This window comes from Prionailurus viverrinus, chromosome B2 (assembly GCF_022837055.1).
Source record: "Prionailurus viverrinus isolate Anna chromosome B2, UM_Priviv_1.0, whole genome shotgun sequence".
In the NCBI taxonomy this organism is placed as follows: domain Eukaryota; kingdom Metazoa; phylum Chordata; class Mammalia; order Carnivora; family Felidae; genus Prionailurus; species Prionailurus viverrinus.
In genome coordinates this window covers 54194932-54216223 of record NC_062565.1, presented here as the reverse complement: position 1 = coordinate 54216223, position 21292 = coordinate 54194932, and the positions used below count along the sequence as shown (strand labels likewise).

Genomic DNA, 21292 nt, shown 5'->3' with positions numbered 1-21292 from the left:
AGTCAATTTTATTTATTTACCTCATGTTTGCCTCATACATTATTGCCATGAGGAAAACACACAAAAATCTAAATAAATAAATTAGCCAAGGTGATGACATGTCAGGTAAAATAAAATGGAGACCACTTCTTTTCGAAAGAATAGGGCGCAAGATAAATCTTAGACACTTTACTTGCTGGGAAATATGTGTACTTTTAAAATGGTGGTGTTGACCATGTGTAGCAACATGCCTGAATAGACGGAGGCAAGATTAATAGTCCTGATTCACTTATAGTTTGCTTCACAGGCCATGAGTGAGTGCTTTGGGATGTTGCTCACACAGCCTGTTTTGCTGCAGTCGCCACTGCTTTTGTGAGCAGCTCAGTGTTTTTGCTCAAATTGGAGTATGCCTCACTGATTCCGGTCTGCAACTTGCTTCTTAGGAGTCTGTGACTGCAAGATCCATTTCGGGAATTTGAGTTGCACCAGTTTGCCATCTTTACAACGAGCCTTACTTTTTTAGCAAGTGGAATTCTAAATGGGAAAGTACAGATTCCCCCTCGGTACTTTATTTATATCACTGTTCGCAGCACAGATAACATCCTTATTTCCACAGCAAGCCAGCAGCTCTCTAAATAATCACAAACCTACCTCAGTAAAGAAGGCAGGAATAATATCTCGTGCCTTTTCCCTGTGTGGAAGATAGAACCTTTTGATGCAAGATATGATCCTGCAGATTTGTTCCTGCTGGACGAAGGGAGGACTAACCTTCAGGCAAAGTGCTTTGGTAGAAGCATCCTGTTTCTCATTTCACTGTGTAATGACCAGGAGCTGAGAAGAGCTGTTTCCTGTCACTGAGCTGCATCATCCTCATTCACATTATTGGCAGCTGTTACTTTGCTAGAAGTTTAAATTATCTGAAGAACTCTCAACTGAGTTCAGATGTTTGTTTATTGGATCTGTCTTGGGCTTCTGAAAACAGTCTTTTGTGTTCTCCCCAGTCTTAAGAAAAGCTCTTCTCAGAATCTGTCCTTCCTCCCTCCTTGCTCCTTTCTGGGAACCTGCTTCAATCTCATGAAGAAAATTAAGTAAAGAGGACAAGGGGCTTACAACTCGTCAGAAAGGAGACTCCAGTTGTGAGGCGACTTGAAACGGAAAGGAATTGGGACTCAACATCCTGCATTTGTGCTTTGTTTTTGAAACTTCGAGTTAGTTGCATTAATGAATTCACCAGCAGTCTAGTAATGGAAAATGTTTCTCCTGTCCTGCTGGGGGAGCCAGATACTATAGATTTGTAACAGGAAGGCTGTTGATTCTGGCTTCATTGTTGGGCCAGTCATTTGTGAGCCGGTGGCCGGACCGCAGGCCACACACTTCTGTGCAAATCTCCTATGTATTGGGACCGCCTGGGTTTTGTTTCTGCCGTCCGAGACACGGCCAAGAAAAGATGGTAAGCCCTGGGTTTCATTTCTTGTTTGTGTTTCCCCTCAGCATTGAGGATGGTGCAGGATGCCAGACTCAGTTTGGGGGCAGGGAGGGGACTGTTGAAAGCGATGAGCATATGTGAGTGTTTTGCTATTAATGCTTTTTTCTGTGTCATCCTCTGTAGAGTTCCGGGAACGCGTCCTATCGCTGCTCTATGTCTTCCTCTGCGGATTTTTCTGATGAAGATGATTTCAGCCAGAAATCTGGCTCGGCATCTCCAGCGCCGGGAGACACCTTACCCTGGAATTTGCCTAAACATGAGAGATCAAAAAGAAAGATTCACGGGGGCTCGGTGCTGGACCCCGCTGAGAGGGCAGTGCTTAGGATAGCAGGTAAGCGCATCCGGGGAGAGGATGGAGCCTAGAGAGAGTTGCGAAATTCACCCTCTACCCCCTGGGGCCGGGGCCGTAGCTGGGAGCTGCTGATGCACCGGGCGGGCATAGATTGGTGCTCTAGGTGGGGGAGGAGGATGACCATGTTTACTTTATGCCTGATTTATATCAAGAAAGCAGTTTGCCCAGCCTGCTGGTGACTAAGCTGTTTGGCCTTGTCTTGGGGTTGGATGAATTGATACCTTTGAAATGCAAGGGGATATTTACAGACATCTGCATTAAACTTTCCTATTTACACGCTGTAGCTACTGTGACATTCTGAAAGTATTAACTTATGTGATTCCTAGTGCATTTGCTAGAAGCTGTGAGAAAGCTGCCTTCTTTTCCATTTTTGCCCAGGGACACTGAGCTACGCAGATTTAACTGGGGTAGATTCCTGGCTTTTGGTACCCAGGATTGTAGAGGGTACTTCAGCAACTTGGATGCCTTTTTTTTTTTTTTTAAATGTAGCATCTCTGTCAGCATCATGTGTCCATAGCAGCTTTCTGTCCCTGGTGCTTTTCAGGGCTTAGCCATCATGCATTCCTGATTAATTAATTTATGGGAGGTGCCAACATTTCTGTTCTGTTACCGGTGTTCCCTTGCATTGGCCGTAAAAGTCGAACCAGAAGGGATGGCTTGTTTTACCCAGCTGAAAGCTGAGAACACTGAGGAAACCAGTCCTCCAACCTTGCAGTGCTAGTGTGGTTCTCCTGTGTTCTGTGCATGAGACTTGCTTCCTGGGGTGATTGTTCCTCAATTCCCTCAATAATTCCCTCTCTCTCTCTCTCTCTCTCTCTCTCTCTCTCTCTCTCTCAGAAATGGTATAAGTCTTTTGGGGCTCTTGCAAAGGCCAAAGGTCAGGCTTTTTCCAGAGCTAGTTTCTGCAGTCAGTGAATCTGGCCTTCGTTCCTCTCCACTCCTGGGGTGGGGGTGCCCACCCAGTTTCTTTTGCCTCCCACTATAATGCAAAGTTGGTATTCTATCTTCCTCTGAGGGGGCTGGTGGGGAATAGTCCAGATCCCAGCCACCACAGCAGCTGAGACTCCCCCTATGGTCCCCCCAGTGGGATTTTCTGATTACGGGAAAAACAAACAGCGCCCAGCCAGCCATTCTGTAGTCTGGGTTTCTGGGGCAACAGCCTTGAGCTTCTTCTGTCTGTTGTGAGATGCTGGCTGGTCTCTTCCAGGCCTTTGAGAGGAGGGGTGGAGCCGGGAAAGGGTAGGAGGAGGGAGGATCTAGGAGGGAGACTGTTCTGGAGCCAAGTGAGAGTGAACAGGGGTGGCTTGGGGGAGCTGGGACAGACCTAGCTCTCACCGCCTTCCTCAAGTACTAAAAAATGTTTAGTCACTGAGGCCTGACTCCTTGTACCTCCCCTCTTTTCCCCCAACTACATGCAGGTCCGGGGCACGGAGAGGAGGAGACGGTGACTCCACCCTATCTTTGGCTGTGCAGAAAGGGAAGATAGGTGAAAAGAGGGTACTGAGAGAAGTTGTTGGGTCTTTGTGGAAAGCCTGGCCCATCAGAAAAGGATTCCTGTGTTCTGTGCATTTTTGTGGAAGGAAGAGGTGCTTTTGGCTCGAGGGTTTTGATAGTGGTGGCAGAAGTGGATATTTTGCTTTCATTAGTGCAGGAAGGGGTTATGGGAGCAGGACGGATCAGGTGTTTGTCAGGGGGAATGATATTATATAAGCTGAGGAAGACAACTAGGCAGGAAGTCAGGAGAAGTTGGGGAGACTGTCATTGTACCCTGCAGATGGGGAAGAAATGGAAGAATTAGCAGTTCTGGTGGGATGCAGTGGGCAAGTAGCTGCTGATGTTGGTAGACTGCAGACTCTTTGAGGGCAGGAGCCATGTCTTACTCGTAAAATGTTTGTCGAGTTATTTGTGGGGATCGCTGTGAAGTTAGTGGTTATTAATGCACTTGAGACTTCCAAGTTACATACTTATAAAAATTTCTTTTAATGTTTATTTATTTTTGAGAGAGACAGAGTGTGAGCAGGGGAGGGGCAGAGAGAGGAGACAGAATCCGAAGCAGGCTCCAGGCTCTGAGCTGTTAGCACAGAGCCTGATGCAGGGCTCGAACCCATAGACCATGAGATCATGACCTGAGCTGAAGTCAAGACACTCAACAGACTGAGCTACCCCAGGTACCCCTCAAGTTACATACTTTTAAGATATTAATCAAAAAGAAAACAAAATTATGAATAGAATAAGCAGCCCTACTATGGAAATGTGCTACTGTATTTAAAATAAATATTGGTAAGTTGCTGTTTTCTACACAAATCACAATAATCATACCTTGGGAGCAGAGACTTGGAGGCCGGTCTTCAAATATCTATTTAATAATAATGTGGCTAAAATATGAAATTCAGATATATTATGTGTTAAATACACTGCTGATCACCCCCATGTGAAGATAAGATCACTGCTGATCACCCCATGTAAAGATAAGTTGAGGGAATTTGATGCTGTGGAGTTTGAAAACATACTATTAAAAGATTTTGACTCTTAACTTTATTAGACATTTTCAGTCTGCCCAAAACTCACCCCGTCTTTGAAATTCATCCCTAGTAAGACATGGGATGAGGTTCAGAAATGGTATGAGGCTGTCAATAGTGTTCATTACCTAGTAATAAAGGACTTGAAAGTCCAATATTTTTATTTGTTTTTAAGGTCACAAAGATAGAATTGAACATGAAAATGCCTAGAGTCAAAAAGACCATATGGTCTGTGGGATACCTTAATTAATTCACATTTAATAAAAATTTATTGAGTCCTGGAATAAAATGAAGAAAAGCACATACTGTTGCCTTTAAGGAAGTTTTTGTTCAGTATGATAACTGGATGTGTTGTCAGATACTTACAACATGGTGTGAGAGATTAGCTGTAATGACTATAAGTACCTAATATGAAAAGAATCTAGAGGAGAGTCTAACTAGCTTGGACAGAGAGGGAAGGTTCCTGAGAGGCTTCTGGGGGGAAGTGCCACTTGAGGTGAGATTTGAAGAGCTTGATGGAAATAGAGGGAACGGGAACACCACTTCAGAGGGATGGTACCACAAGAACAAAGGTAGGGAGATGTGTTTAAATGGAAACTTTAAGGCAATCTAGAAATCAGAGTTAAGTGCTTAAAAAAAGTGGGAAAATATGATAAATGGAAACTTCAAGTAATATGCGTAGTAAAGCATCGAGTTTGGTAGGGAATAGCAGAAATTATAGAGGAGCTTGTGTGCAATGTTGAGGAGATTGGACTATTTGTGTTGTAAGGGGTGGGGGAATTCTTGGAAGATTTTTCAGCAGTGCAGTGACATAATCAGGTTCACATTTTGGAGAATCTTATTGGTGCTGGTGTCGCATGTCTGACACTTTATGATTTTAAAAGTGCTTTTGCACTTGTTGTAGTTCTCTCATTTTAAAATCTGAGACTGTTTACCTTTCCTTTCTCTCACAGGGTCAATGTGAGAATAAGATGACGAAGTGTGAGGAATGGGGCTTTGTAATATCCATTGTATAAATGGCTTTTACATAAGAACAATATAGATCTGATGTTCTTAGTTACAGGTTCCCTGTAAGTTGGGTGTTTTAGTATTGAAGTGCCCATAAAGGTACATGGTTTGTTGGTGACAGTGCTGTTTTAAAATAGGGATTTTTGTCCCATGTAAATTCTTTGAAGTGGGAATTGAAGGATCTAAGCAGAGTCAGACTTTGGACTCAGGTAAACTTGGATTTTAATTCTCCCTCTATCATTAGTCAGTTGTGTTTTCTTCAGCAATTTCCTGAATTTTTCTCAGCTCCATTTTCTTTATCAAAGGGGGTTATAGCCGTGGTGAGTAAATAAAGTAGTGAATGTAAAACCTTTTGTGAATTCCTTGGCACATGGCAAATGCTGTATAAATGAGTTTGTTGATGGCCAGATGCTCTTAGAAGCAGTTATACATGATCTCATTTAGTCTCCCAACAACCTTATGAAGTAGGTATAATTATTTTCTCCATTTTCCAGTGCAGAAACCTGCTGAGACTTAGGAAGAGAGACTCTTCCTAAGATTATACAACTAGGAAGTGGTGGATCTATGATCTGAATTCAAACATTCTTGACTCCAGAGGCCAGCCTCTTAACTGCTGTGCTTAACTGCTGCTTCCATATGGAATAGACTATTATTATTATCAGGTTGACCCAATATTACCATTCCAAGCATGCATGGGGCAAAGGCTGTTTTTACAGAAAAGCCCAAATGCTGCTGCTGTTCATTTTGACTGGTTCCTTAAACAGAGAGTTAAAATCAATTAAGAGAGCACTGATTATATTCACAAAACGGAGTGCTACTGGGTTTCAGTCTTTGATGAAGACTCAGACTGTACCCTCAATGACCCTACTCATTGTGAAGGACACAAAACAGTTTTGAGAGATCTGTGTACCTCTATGGTCTATAAATGGAATGAGTCTCAGGGATCTAATTGCTAACTCTTTCATTTTAAGAAGGTGTCACAAATAACGCATGTGTATTACTTCATGCACTAATGTGTACATAAACACATACCAAGTTGCAAGAAAACTAGTGATCCCAAGTGCTTGGTGGGACATGGGCTCAAACTCAGATTATAAGCCAGTGGTCAGGGTAGAAAGGCGAGATACAGTTTTGCTTTGTTTGGAATAACAAAAGTAGGCCAGTTGCTCAGGAGAAGTAAAGATTTCCAGTTATAACTCAAATAAGGCTTTTTTGAGAGCATATAGTTTTTCAGTGAGTACTCATTCCCATCTAAGAGTTAATGGAAAATGTTCCAGATTCGCAACACTGAAAGGGAAAGGAAAAAAATATCATCAAGGACAAAAGGTCAGTACATATGAAGGGAAGAAATAGGGAAGGAAGATGTGGGCAAAAGGTGAAGCTGTCATAAGTCAGATGGTCAACAATGAGTTGATTTATCTATTAATAGTAGTTAACACGTATAAAGCCACAACTTTATAAGGTAGGCACTATTATCCCCCCATTTTACTGATGGAGAAGTTCTGAGAGGATAAGGAACTTGGCCTCGTCACACAGAAAGGAGGCAGGATGCCATCCAAGGCAGCCTGACTTCAATCAGTACTCTTAAACACATCCATTTACATGATCTGAGTACCCACTGGTTCCACCAATGGACCCTTAAAACTCACCACTTTAGTATATGACATGCCAAAGTTAAGAGAATTGTATCCAGTTTACTCAAATTCAGTGGATACCAGTACTGCGTGGAATGAATAATGGGTAGAGAGAAGAAGGGAGGGGACACAGTAGCCTGGGGGCGTTGTGAACTGACCTGGCTGTGGCCGCTTCCTAGGAGCCCAGCGGCAGATGCGCCGACAGGCTCTGGGGGGCGGAAGGGAGGGACCGAGGGCTGGTCCGCCGGCTGCGCAAGCGCAGTAGCTTCCAGGCTGTCAGGCCCTGACGCGCAGGGCCACCTGCAGAGGCCACGCCGCCCCGCCCCCGAGATGTGCCCAGAGCAGGGACCACCCCCCCCTCGCCCCCCCACCCGGCCCCGTCCCGTGCTGCTACCACTGAGTGACCTGAGTCCCTCTATGCCATAAGCTGGGTTGAAGTGTATTTTCCACTCCTCCGCGTCACCCCTTCCCCGGGGAGAACCGCAGACTGCTCAGCGAGGGGCTGAGGGGGTGGGTGGGGGGGTATCCTGCGCTCGTCAGTGACCGCGATCTGCGGCTTTGTTTCCCAGGCACCTGTTGTGGGTCCCAAATAGAAACCTCACCCTTGGGGATCCGGGCTGGCCGGCCAGTGTCCGGGGGTGGGCGTGCTTGGCAGCAAGACCGACCTAGGTGGGCGGGCCGGGGAGGGGGCCACGGGGCTCCCGGCGCTGCCTGGGAGGGAGGGGCCGAGCCGCGCCGGGGTCGGAGCCTAGCCAGCCCGGGCGCTGACCGCCGCGCTTGCCCCCTCCCTTCCGCCCTCCGCCCTCCCCCCTCCCTTTCTCCGGGGGCGCGGGCGAGTGTCTGCGGCGCGGCGGCCAGGAAATGCCGCAGATGCGCCGCGCAGCATCCCGGGCGGAGGCAGCGCGCCAGTCCTCTCGCACCGCCGCCGCGGCCTCGGCCCGGCCCGGAACAGGCACCCATCGCAGGGCCAGGGTGGCGACCGCGTTGGCCGAAGAGGGTCCCGGCGCCTGCCGCCCTTCGCCTGTCCCCACCGTGCTCCAGGCTCCTCCGCGTGGTGTGGCGCTGCTTGTCGCCGCCCCCGGGCTTGCTGAGATTTGCTGCTGCTGAAACCTGAGAGGGACTCTGGCTCCCCGGAGCGGCGGCTTGGCACCCGCAGCCCGCCAGGGGGCCTGGGCGTTTCCTCTGCCGGCTCCGGCGCCCACCACCCCCTCGCGCCCCGGGCTCTGCGTCTCCGGCTTCAGTGCTCTCCACCAGCGTGCCGCTCCTTCCGCTTTTCCAGTTCCCTAGGCAGCGTCTTGCTGACTCCCGGGGTTAGGAGGGGGAAAGGGGAATTGGCCAGTCATCGCTTAGATAAACTTCGGCATGGCGGGGTACCTCTCGCCAGCTGCTTACCTGTACGTGGAGGAACAGGAGTACCTCCAGGCCTATGAGGATGTCCTGGAGAGGTACAAAGGTATGTGGTACCCGGTGCTTGGGCTGCGGGGCTTGGCACGCACCAGCCGAGTAACCGTTATCTTTGCTTAACCAGAGCCACTACGGCTTGGGCATAGGTAAACAGGTGTCTGGACCAGTCTTGGGAATGGACCAGGTCTTTTTGGAAGGGATTCAGTAACCCTGACTCACAGAAGGGTGGTGGGGTGGGCGATGGTCTGGAGACACCCTTTGATAGGCTGTGGCGTGGGGGGAAGGGGTTTGGGTTCTGAGCACATTGCATTTTTCTTTCCCTTGTAAAAGCTGTTAAGTACTATGCATAATCATAATTCTTCCTGGGAGGGTGGGTACCGAGTAATTCTCCATAGAATTACTAAGGCATTGCTGCTCTTGCTTTGCATGGGGTATTGGTTAACCCTATACAAAAGGTTCTGGGGTTCTTAAATAGATGGGCTGTTTCACCACTGAGTGCATCACCAAATCATTTTTCTTAGAACGATTTTATTTGAAAAAAGTTTATGGTTTGTGACTATATACCTGTTCTTATGTGTCATAAAAATTATTTGATTGTGATGGATGAAAGACTTAAGTCAGCGACTCTTGTAAATTTAAATATAAAGCAATATATTTTGAGATTTTTTTTTTTTTGCCTATACTTTATGTTGGGGAAATTCTGTGCCAACCTGATAAATTTTTCATATTTTAGTATTGTTTACTTCGATCTTAAAGTGCACCATCTCCTCTTAAAGGGTCTTTTTGTCTCTGGAAATCATTTTTCAGTGCGTACAGAGACACAGTAAGGAGACCGAAACACTGCACACCCAAGGGTAGCTCACAGAGTCTTAATATATTAATAGTGAATAGTGGTCTGATTCATATCTTGGATTCAGATGGCTTTAGATCTTTCGAATATTGGCTTTGGGCTCAATTTCTGTAATTTGAATGGGCATTATATGGTTAAAAATGGCCCGCATTAATAGTTTTCTATTAGTAGAAATATAAAATACTGAATTGAATAATTAAATTCCAAATCTCCAAAAATCTCAAAACCCATCCAGTAATATGTTTTATCTCTTTCTAGAAGGTGTTTTATTATTGACATTCTTTTAATCCACGTAGAATTTTGTAAACAGCACAATCAGAATTCCTTTGTGCCAAGACTCTATTGTGTATAATACTGCCACTGAGCAAATGCAGTGGTATTTTAGGCGAAAGCACATTGGTAGCATTTATGTCTGTGTACGTGTGTAATATTCTCATGTTTATGTCTTTCTTAATCAGTTGTCTCCAGAACGTTAAAAATGAGAAACATTGCAATATAGACTAGTAAACCTTATTGAAGACACGCACCTGTGCTCTTTAAAATCCCAAAGAAAAAAGTTGAAAAGTTCTAAAGCATACACATTTTATACTTCCGAAAAAAATTATAGCCATATGAATTTTTGTCTCATCGAGTTTTGCCTCAGTGATACGTGGCTGTTTTCAGGTGACTTTGAAAACAGTAACTGAAGTGCTGATTAGACTTCTCTTGCAGAAGCAGACATTATTGAAAAGCTTGTTTCTATTTGCCTTTGGAAATAAAAGAAAATTAAAGATCTGAAGGCCATTGCAGTTTTCATGACACTTCATTTTAATTATGACCTAATGATCAGTATTGCACTTAGGCATACACTTTTTCAAACACGTCCAAAATTTCACAGAAAAAAGTGAGGATTGTTTCCTTCATTTTCTTTGTGGTTTTAAAATGCTTAGGTCATCAATTTGTACTTGGCTTTATAGATGTTCTATGTTTCATTTAGTTTTGTAAAGGAAAGTAAGAGTATTGGTTAGTGTATCATATGAAAGACTGGAGACCTGGAAAACTCATTGTTTCCCAATGTGTTTTGAAGCCAGTTATGATTTCCCATCAGTATCCAATACGATGACTTCACTATAGTGCTTATGATCCCAATGACTTGCTGTGGGGGCTGATCTAATCAGGAAAGAATTGTAGGCTTTGAATAGGGAGTGTCAGTTCACTAAACTTTCAAAGTACAGTTGCTCATTTTCTGAAATCATGCATTGTTCAAACATCTCGCCTTCCCATTTGAACTTAAGAGAGGTTATTTTCACTTTTATTTCTGACAAAGTTCCTTGGTTACAGAATGAGTTTGCATTCAGCTAGTGTATTATCAGGTTGCCAAGTTATCATATGCCCCAGCTGTTGAATAGTGTAAGTGGTGGAGTCAGCTGGAACAAATTCAAAATTTGTCTGTTGTCAGAAACGTAGAGTTGTAATAATCTACTGTCAGCAATTATGAGTACTGGGTTTAGGAGCTGAGAGTTTTGTCAGGCTTAGTCCTCAGATGGCCTTGCAAGGACTTCCAACCTAGTCCTTTGTAGAAAACCCAGTAGTGGCAAGTGAGTGAGCCCTAATTACTTACGGTGTGGCCTATTCTCGTGTCTTGCTTTGGTCCGTTACTTCTGAGTAAAAATAGGCAACTGTTTGCTGAATTAGAATAACACAGCTATTTGCTGCAGAGAGGAGTGCAGTGCTCTGATTCATATTGTAGTCCTCTTATAAAACAGTCAGAATATTCAGGGTATCCAATTAAAAAAACATCACATTACTTCAGCTAACAGCACAGTCAAGGGGAGTAAAGGCATTTATTTACAAATAAAACATATTTACTTATTATTGTTTATGTTAGAAATTGCCCATGTCAGTGGCTTTCTTTAATATTTATTAGCTTATCTACTGTATTTACCATGTAATACAAAACATGTTTAGTAGCTTAGCATAAAAGGACAGAATAATCCCTCTTGTTTTTTTTTTTTTTCTGGTCAGTGTAAGGAAACTAACCTGTATACTATTATACTTAATTATATGTTTTTATATTATTCATACTAAGTAGCTGTCACTTTAATCCGTGAAATTCTGCTAGTTATCTGTCATTGGAAGCTTTAATTTTCTCAATGTTGTTACTTTTTGAAAAGGATGTTAAATGTGAAAAATGACATCATTAATATGAACCCAGCAAATCTTATTTTATACAGTTTAGACTTAAAAAGGTAGTTTATTTTGGTGCAACCAAATGAATGTCTTCCCATTGATCTGGAAATTAATCAGTTATCCCCACACAACTGTAAAAAAATGTTTCACTATCATTCTCTTTGAAAGATGCATGCCAGATTTGTTACTTGTAAAAATCGTCTTTGATTACTTAGGAAAAAAAGGAAAAAAAAATTTGTTTTCCGTGAAAACTTTGAGTAATTGCTTCAGTCCCTTCTCTCAGGGCTATGTAATTCTGCTTTTGTGCTTGGTGACTGAGAATCACTGCACTTGTAGTTTTCATTTCAAGTTCAGTTTTATGGCCTGCATAGATGTGTGGTTGGCAAAAATCCTGTCCTTTTGCTGTGTAAACTACTCTGGTGCCATCTGATTTGAAAGTTGGAGTGTAAAGGTTTCCAGGAACTTTCCTTCCCTTCATACTGTGTAGTCTTTGATGATCTTGCTCAGTGGTTTTCACTTGGATTCCAGGATGCTGCAAAAACTTGATTTCACATTTCACCTGCTCATGCTCTGCTCACAGGTTAATGTAATAGTTGTGTAATAGTGAACTTCAACTGTGCTGCATCGTGATAGTATTATATTGTAGCTAGTTATAACAGTATTAGTCTTGGTTTTTTCTTTTCCTTTAATGAATGAAATAGGCTTAATCTGGTAGTAAGTGTTAGAATTGTATTTGATTGTTTGTAACAGAAAACAGATGATAGTGTTTCTTTGTATCAGGTACTGAGAGGTCATGGTAGGCAGGTAGGCAGACCAGGGCTGAAGGATACCTTGATTTGCCTACAGGACCTGGACTTCTATATTGCTGCTTAGCCACTTGTGTATCATGTGGTCATTCTGTCATAACAAGATGGCTGCTCCTTTTCTATCCCTTGTGTCTTACTTCCACATGGAGGAAGAAGTGCAAGGACAAAGGACAAAAGGTGCAAACTAGTTGAGTTGGCCTCCTTTTAAAGAGTTTTTTTAGAAGCCCACTTAGCAACTTTCACTAGTATCTCCTTCACGGGAACTATTAAAATGGTCACTGCTATCTGCATAGCAGACTAGGAAAGTACCCGCTTGAACACAGTTGAACTTGTGTTGGTTTAAAGGATTAGAAAAAAATGGATGTAGAGTTTGCAACCAGCAGTGTCTGGCACACAGACGGAAAAGTATCTGCCCTGAAATTCAAAACTTAAAGTTTAGGCACATGTTAACGACCATAACACAATATATTTGACTTTGCTAAAATTTAAGAGAATATCTGAGAGCTCTTCTGAAATCTTTGAGGATTTTCAAAATGACACAGTTGAATGTTTTATAATGTTACAACATGGATTTGAAAGTAATTTCAAATTGGCCAAATAATTTATTCATTGCCTCCTACCATAAGGAACACTATCAGTCTAGGAATGTTTGCAGTTATTAGATATTGTTAGTGAATTTAACATTGAACCCAAAATATCAGACTGATGCTCCTTTGGTTTCTTTTGTTTTGACTTAGACTTTTGTAGATTTCTCAACATTTATTTACCCAGGGACTTTTAAAAAAGCTTTATGCTTTTGAAAGTTTTTTTATTTGAGCGATGTGGAGATGCTTATTATCTGGCTCAGTGGTGATGTTTTAGGTAATAAATGACATGTAAGGAGAGGCAGTGGGAAAAATTTATTGTCTTACAGTTAATCTGTAGCCAGGCAAAGAAACTTCAGTGTTTCTGCGTTTGGGTCATGTGTGCCCAGGAGCCTGGCTCTGGAGAGCTGGACTGTTTGACCAAAGTGTCTTCATGAAATTGAAGATTGTGAAAACATCTGAAGCTATAGAGGTGACAGAAAGATGGAGAGTATCGAGGCTGTTGGGTGTTCCTTTCTGTTTTAGCTCTACAACTGAGTATAAAAATGTGTAAGATTATCTGACCGTTTGTCTGATGAACGAATTGAGTGAGAGGATTTGTAGTTTAGAATATTTAGTATTTCTTATTAATTAAAAAGAAACTTGGGTACTTCTGTTACATGAGACTTTTCTTTTGAAAAGAAAGGCTTTTGTGTCCATTTTTCAGCTCTTAGAAAACTAGGAAATCACATGCTACTTACTTCCAAAAAGGAATTTCAGGCAGCTATCTGCTGAAATACATCATTATTTCTATAACAGATCGAATAAGGATTTATTTATTTTTTGGTTTATTTCTTTTTTTATTAAAAATTTTATTTTAAACGTTCACTTTTGAGAGACAGAGTGTGAGTGGGGGGAGGGGCAGAGATACAGAATCTGAAGCAGGCTCCAGGCTCTGAGCTGTCAGCGCAGAGCCTGACATGGGGCTCGAACTCACGATCTGAACTGAAGTCGGATGCTTAACTGACTGAGCCATCCAGGTGCCCCATTTGTTAGTTTATTTCTTTAATGCAATTTTATTTGCTGTTATTTTTCAACCTACTATTATCTCTTTCAGAAGAGGAAGCAAATGATTCTGCTTGCGTTGGATGTTGTACTTATGGTCGAAAGGGATTTTACTCTGTGAGGTGAAGGTACCAGGGAGGAAAGCTCCAAGAGGAAAGACTAGTGTGACCATTCCATTTCATTACTATAACCATAGAATCCATTTTGAGCGTTTGGCTAAAGTGCACAATAAGTTTTTGAGATGCAAGTGTGTAGAGGTTGTAGGAAAATGGAAGTGGGTGAATGTGGAGGGTTACGTTGGGGCAGATCGAAAGGGTGTTGAATGCCTCACTGAGGATCAGGTTTGGGCTTTATTCTGTAGGTAGGGAAGGGAACCCTAATGATCTTCAGTAGAATGTTACCAGTGAGAATAGCTTTTAGAGAGATAACTTTGGTGACAGTAGGGAGACAGGCCGCTGTATAATTATGGTGGTTGGAATGGAAGGCTGATTCAAGAGAAATTATAGAAGTTGACAGGATGGCTGACTGGTTGGTTCTGTGTATGGGACTGGGAAGGGGTGCAGCAACTTTCATTGTTGAAGTTACATTTGAAGAAGCCTGGAGCGTTTTCTTTTTAATTTGTGTAAAAAAAAATGTGTAGTGTGTTAATTAGAAAGTATCTTTTTGAAACAATTTTTTTTAAAAGTTTATTTATCTTGAGAGAGGAGAGAAGAGTGTGAGTGAGCAGCGGAGGGGCAGAGGGAGAAAGAGAGAGAGAGAGAGAGAGAGAGAGAGAGAGAGAATATCCCAAGCAGGGTCCATGTGTGGACAGTATAAAACACCATGCAGGGCTCGATCCCATGACCCTGGGATCATGACCTGAGCTGAAATCAAGAGTTGGTTGCTTAACCAACTGAGCCACCTGGGTGCCCCTGAAACAATTAAAAAAAAAATGTTCGTTTGTTTTTGAGAGAGAGTGTGACTGCAAGGGAGGGTCAGAGAGGGAGACCAGAGGGTCTGAAAGTGAGTTCTGCACTGAGAGCAGAGAGCCCGATGCAGGGGCTCTAACTCATGAAACTGTGAGATCCTGACCTGAGCTGAAGTTGGATGCTTAATCGACTGAGTCACCCAGGTGACCCAAAACAAATTTTTAATATAAATGATTATTAGACCTTCTTTGGTAATGAAATGGTATGAATGCTGTTTTGCTTGGCTTTGGAAATACAGCAAGTAGTATGACCTAGAAAACTGGAATGTTCCATTTAATGTAGGGCTCCTGAAGTAATGGCTTATCAATCTTGGAATACTCTGAGCAGGATTTGTAGTATCTTAGAGCAGTGAATTTGTTTTCTTTAAGCAAATAAAACTGCTGGTTTAAGATCCTTTGTAGAAATAACTGTAAGTTATTAAAAACAAATCTTTCAATATATTTCAGTAATTTGTAGTGTTTGGTTTTATTTCAAAAAGTCTTTTTTTTTCCCTCCCATGTAAACTTCAGATTTGTAGTCAGTTTTGTTTGGTATATAAGAAGTGCAGTAGTTACATGATCTTGTAAGTTCTAAGCCATCCTTTAATTTATGGGTGAAGCTTTTAATTTCTAACTGAAAATAGTAAAAATAATAGCTACCATTTATATGCTTACCTACTTATATGCCAGACAGTGCTGGGTATTGCGAATGAATTATATATGTATAATTTCTAATTCTCATAACTCTTTCATCTTTGCTACAACTACTGCCATTTTGCCCATATGGAAATTGAGGCTTAGAGAAGTTAATTTTCCTAAGATCATATTGCTGTAAATGGTGGCCATGGCATTTGAACATAAAGTGTATATTTGACATACTATATATTTTGAGTTTCATTCCATTGGTAAATGTTGCAGAAGTTGTTTTTATGAAAAAATTTTTTATTAGGATTGTGATTTTGATTAATACTACAACTGCTTGGGATGTGTTAAATGGATGCATGACATTAAAATTAATAGCTTCAGGGGCGCCTGGGTGGCGCAGTTGGTTAAGCGTCCGACTTCAGCCAGGTCACGATCTCGTGGTCCGTGAGTTCGAGCCCCGAGTCAGGCTCTGGGGTGATGGCTCAGAGCCTGGAGCCTGTTTCCGATTCTGTGTCTCCCTCTCTCTCTGCCCTTCCCCCGTTCATGCTCTGTCTCTCTCTGTCCCCCCCCCCCAAAAAAAAAATAAATAAACGTTGAAAAAAAAATTAATAGCTTAAAAATTGATAGAGATTTATTTCAATTCAAGTGTTAAATAGACTTTGGAGATTGAACTGTTATATATCTTAGCTGGATTATAAATTCTAATTATTAGGTATCCATGAAAGGAAAATAAAATTTTAAGATGAGCATTTTCAGTGTGTATTTAGGTTGAGATTTTGAAAAGAATTAAGTTTTGTAAATGTCACCAATGAATGTGGCCGCTTTGATACATGCCTGAAATGTTTCCTGGAAAGAATCGTCAAAGCGAATTGACAAAGTCTTGATTTTTCTCTAGTGGGTGAAAATATTTCCCAGTGAATCCTGGTATTAAAGACATTTTACAAAGATACTATTGTCTCAGTGAATTAAAACATGCCCTTATTTGCAGTGTTACAGTTCTCCATGCTGGCCATGCCAGTGTGACTGTATGCATTCTTGATTCTTGGCATGGAATACTACTACTTGGTGGCTTATTTTGTCCTACCTTTATTAACCTGCTGAGGTCTGATGCACCAAGTCTACCTCACTGGCTCAGTGAAGGTGGGATAAAGTAGTACACATGAAGTATTCTGAGCAACAGAGATTACATAAATGACTCAAGTCCTCTGGCTCCTCCTAGGCCAGTAGCTTTTATTTTATTTTATTTTATTTTATTTTATTTTATTTTATTTTATTTTATTGAGTGAATAGACTACTTTGAAAGTACTTTTAATTCATAGAAAAATTGGGCAGAAAGTACAGAGAGTTCCCATATACTCCTTCCTCACCCCTTACTGTTTCCCCTTTTGATATCTTGCATTGGTGTGGTACTTTTGTTATAATTGATAAACCAATATTGATGTATTATTATTAAGATCCATAGTTTAGATTAGGGTTCACTAATGCATGTATCACGTGTCTACCATTACAGTATCATACAGAATTGTTTCACTGCCCCCAAATACTCTGCATTCTACCTTTTCATCCTCCTTCATCCCTGAATCTCTGGCAGCTACTGATCTTTTTAGTCTTCATAGTTTGCCTTTTCTAGAAGTTCTCTAGTTGGAATCATGTAGTTTGTAGCCTTTTCACAGTGGATTCTTTCACTTGGTAATAGGCAATTAAGGTTCCTCCACGTCCCTTCATGGCTTAATAGCTCATTTCTTTTTATTGCTGACTAATACTCCATTATTTGGATGTACCGCAGTTTATCCACTCATCTATTGAGGACATCTTTCTTGCTTTCAGCTTTTGTCAGTTATAAATAAAACTGCTATAAACATTTGTGAGCCGGGTTTTATATGGACAGAAGTTTCCAACTCATTTGGGTAAATTCCTAGGAGTACAGCTATTGGATCGTATGGTAAGGCTTTGTTATCTTATAATAAACTGCTAAATAGTCTTCCAAAGTGGCTGTACCCTTTTGCATTTCCACCAGCAATGAATGAGAGTTCCTGTTGCGCTGCATCCTCACCAGAATTTGGTGTTGTCAGTGTTTTGGATTTTAATCATTCTAAAAGGTGTGAAATGGTTTTGAATTGTTTTAATTTGCAGTTCCCTAATGACATATGATGTGGAACATCTTTTCATATGGTTATTTGCCATCTTTACTCTTTTGGTGTGGTGTCTATTTGGGCCTTTTGCCCACTTTTTAATTGGATTGTTTGTCTTATTGTTGAGTTTTAAGAATTCTTTGTATGTTTTAGATAATGGTCTTTCAGTAGATATGTGTTTTGCAAATGGCTAATGACTTTTTATACAGTTGCCTCCTTTTGACACTTACAAACCATTGCATATTATAGATACTATTTAAATAAATAAGGCCCTGATTATTTCCTTTCATACGGTCATGTTGTTTTTAACTACAATTTTTTTTGGGTACATGCATTAAATATTGTAGCTACTTCAGAGGATTGCATGTGGTGTCTCAGAGTTCAGCTATCTGACAGTTTGCTCAGTTATCTGCATATGCTGCTGCTACGATTCAGGTATCCAGTTGGTTGGCAGCTATGATGCTTTATAGCACTTGAGTCTAAAATTAGTTGAACTGTTCTATTTTAAGGATAAACTGCAGTTAGTAGCCCATGTCCTGCAAAACATATGAAAGTTCAACTCTTAGGATATTGGATTACTTATTTAAAATGTGATCAGAAGTAGGGTTACATAGATAATTGTTAGCTTTAGTTGTTTAGCAAGTTTTTGTTGTGGCGATTTGATTATAGCCTGGGTGTAAAGCTATATGTATGTAATATCTAAGAACACAAAGTTTTACTCTTGTCCCTTAAACTGAAGACAGTGCCTTTAACTAAGTGATCATGTTTGAGTTTTAAAATCATGTGAGTTAAGAGGTAGAACAAGATTACCTGATTTTTCTTTCAGCGTATTTTAGAAGAGCCACAGACTGTGAGTGAACATTGATGAATGCTGGAACACCATCGACTACCTTTGCTAGGGGAAAGAGGTGAATGATAAAAGAAATATTTGGTGGTTCATTTTATGATCTTCCCCACCCCCCTGACCAAAGTTTCTTTGTTTGTTTGTTTGTTTATTTATTTATTTATTTATTTATTTTGAGAGAGACAGAGAGACAGAGCAGGGGAGGCACGGAGAGAGAGGAAGAGGGAGAGAATCCCAAGCAGACTCCATGGAGTCAGCACAGAGACCAATGTGGGGCTCGAACTCACAAACAGTGAGATCAAGACCTGAGCCGAAATCAAGAGTTGGATGCTTAATCGACTGAGCCACCCAGGCACGGCTGGAATATGTGGTTTAATTCTAAATATTTGTTGATCATATGCTTTAAAAATGTGCAGAGGAACTAGGGTCTGCAAAAGGAAGAGGAACATAGGACTACAGGACTGTAGCCTCCCAAAGACACAGTTTTGGTGAGGAAGGTGGACCAGCTCTACGCATTATAAGTGAGTGGCACAAAAGAGGAGTAATGTGAACATTCCAGGGTTTTACTAGCCGAGTTGGCTATTTGAGGAAAGCAGAATTTCAGTAAGGGGAGGAGACTTGGTGTTGTTTGTGAGGGGTGGATGGCATCAGCAGAGGGCTTTCTCCACCTTACCATTTCATCTGGGCAGTATGACCTGGTGTTTCATTCACTCTGCAATTGTAGGAAAATATTATCAGAATGATTCAGTCAATACTGAAAAATTTTTTTTACATTTATTTATTTTTGAGAGACAGAGTGAGACAGAGCATGAGCAGGGGAGGGCAGAGAGAGAAGGAGACACAGAATCTGAAGTAGCCTCAAGGCTCTGAGCAAGCAGTCAGCACAGAGCCTGATGCAGGGCTTGAACCCCTGAACCGTGAGATCATGACCTGAGCTGAAGTCAGACGCTCATCCGACTGAGCCACTCAGGTGCCCCTGTTTAATCAATACTTTAAACCACACATTTCATTTTTAGGTATCAGTGTTAAGTCAAAAATTTTATCTTCTTTTTTTAAAGACTCTACTAATATCACACATATTATCAAATCTAAGGACTTAGTAGTGAGAAATAATTCTAAGGTGTGGCTCAGCAAATGTAAAGGTTGAATGAGATACTCTTAACATGGTTTAGGAAACTCTGAATTAGGCTGATGATCATAATAACTATAGTACCTTATGTGTTTGTCATATCTTTATGTGTTTGATATAATATGATTCATATAACAATTCTCTCAGACAAGTAACATAAAAGCCAGTGCCCTTATTTTATAACCAAGGAAAACAGGTTCCTATGATTGCATTGATTCAGTGGCTGACTGGAGACTAGAATCTTGATTCTCTGATAGCTGGTCAGGAAGAGCACTCTACTATAGACAATTATGGCCCATCTTTATATACAAAGTTATTATTAATATAGATTATGAGTAATGTATCTGATAAGAGGTGAATATTCTTTGTTTGAGTGAATAGCCATTGAATATGTGCTGGGATTGGTACATGTCCATGTTTAGGAAGGAGAGAAGTATGGTTTACTTCTTTTTTTTTTTAAGTTTATTTATTTATTTTGAAAGAGAAAGAAAGTGTGAGTGGGGGATGGACAGAGAGAGAGAGAGACAGACAGAGAGACAGACAGAGAATCCCAAGCGGACTCTGCACTGTTATCATGGAGCCTGATGTGGGGTTTGAACCATGGGATGATGACTTGAGCTGAAGTTGTATGTTTAACAGACTGAGCCACCCAGGCACCCTGGTTTTACTTTTTATGTAATGTAGATTTGGGCTCTCCATAATCCATAAGCTTTTATTTTTAACATGGTTTTGGTCTATCCATAATCCATCAATTTTAGTGATAAATTCTATTCCTGACTGTTGAGGATTTAGTTACTTGAGGGAAAAATTCTGTTATCCTTTATTTCCATTGTTAATAGAAGCAACTCTTAAAATTACAGGGTTTAACATTTAGGCGGAAAAACTGTCCTATTCACTAAAGGGTGTAATTTCTGTATTACTCAATGGAAAAGGAAGAAATGTGTAAGTACTTGGGGGAATGTGAGAAGAAAAATCTGATACAAACTCGCTAACATTTTTGGAAAATAAGGAAATATACAAAATATGAATAAAAATAATATGTAGTTCTGTTATCCAAATATGTAATGTTCTGACATATTTCTTTATTTTTTTTTTCATTTCTCTTTTCTCCTTAATATAGAACATTTAAGAATTTGGGCCACTGTGTGTAAAGCTCTGTATCCTGCTTATTATTCACTTAATATATCATGGCATTTTCTAATGCCATTAAATATTATTTCAAAACATTTTTAATGACTGATTTGTGTATTCCATTATGTAGTGGGATAAACAGTGTCATGAAAGTTTTGTATCCTCGTGGATTTTGGTTAATATTATTGTGGTGATATCTTTTGACCTAATTACAAACTTCAGAAATAAAAGTTTTCAAGATAATAAAGAAATCATAGATTATATAAGCCACTTAACAATGAACTACTTCTAAGGAAGTGCCTAATTCATGATTGAGTGGATTCTTGAGTTTTATATCTAACTTAAAAATTCTAATTATTCTGAGTTTTAGAAATTCAACAATAAAGAAAGCAATGACTAATAATCAGGTTTCCATTCCTGAATCTTATGATAACTAACTAGATTTGGATGGGTTTATAAATTAAAATAAATGATTGCCAAGGTTTCTTACCATCCTATAATACTTGCTTTAATGAATTGATACATCATTTATTCATTTAGAAAATACTTATTCTGTGTTTTTGTGTGCCAAAAAGTATGTTAGATCCTTAAGTGATAGATACAAGAAAGTTAGTGATCTTTTATGTTTTT

At 40.7% G+C, this 21292-nt stretch overlaps 1 protein-coding gene across 12 annotated transcripts in view; it reads left to right on the top strand.

Annotated features, from left to right (window-relative positions):
- The first annotated feature begins 1310 nt into the window (after nt 1-1310).
- DST (dystonin) overlaps nt 1311-21292 on the top strand; it is a 372684-nt gene continuing 352702 nt past the window's right edge. For 7 of the 12 annotated variants that reach the window (XM_047859456.1, XM_047859454.1, XM_047859459.1 and 4 more), the window contains exon 1: nt 8326-8431. In XM_047859456.1, coding sequence (XP_047715412.1) covers nt 8341-8431 — 91 coding nt within the window. In that variant the 5' untranslated portion in view covers nt 8326-8340. Of the gene's footprint in view, nt 1430-1588; nt 1797-8325; nt 8432-21292 lie in introns of those variants that run through there. The other 5 variants (XM_047859452.1, XM_047859460.1, XM_047859447.1 and 2 more) reach the window with 1 other exon arrangement.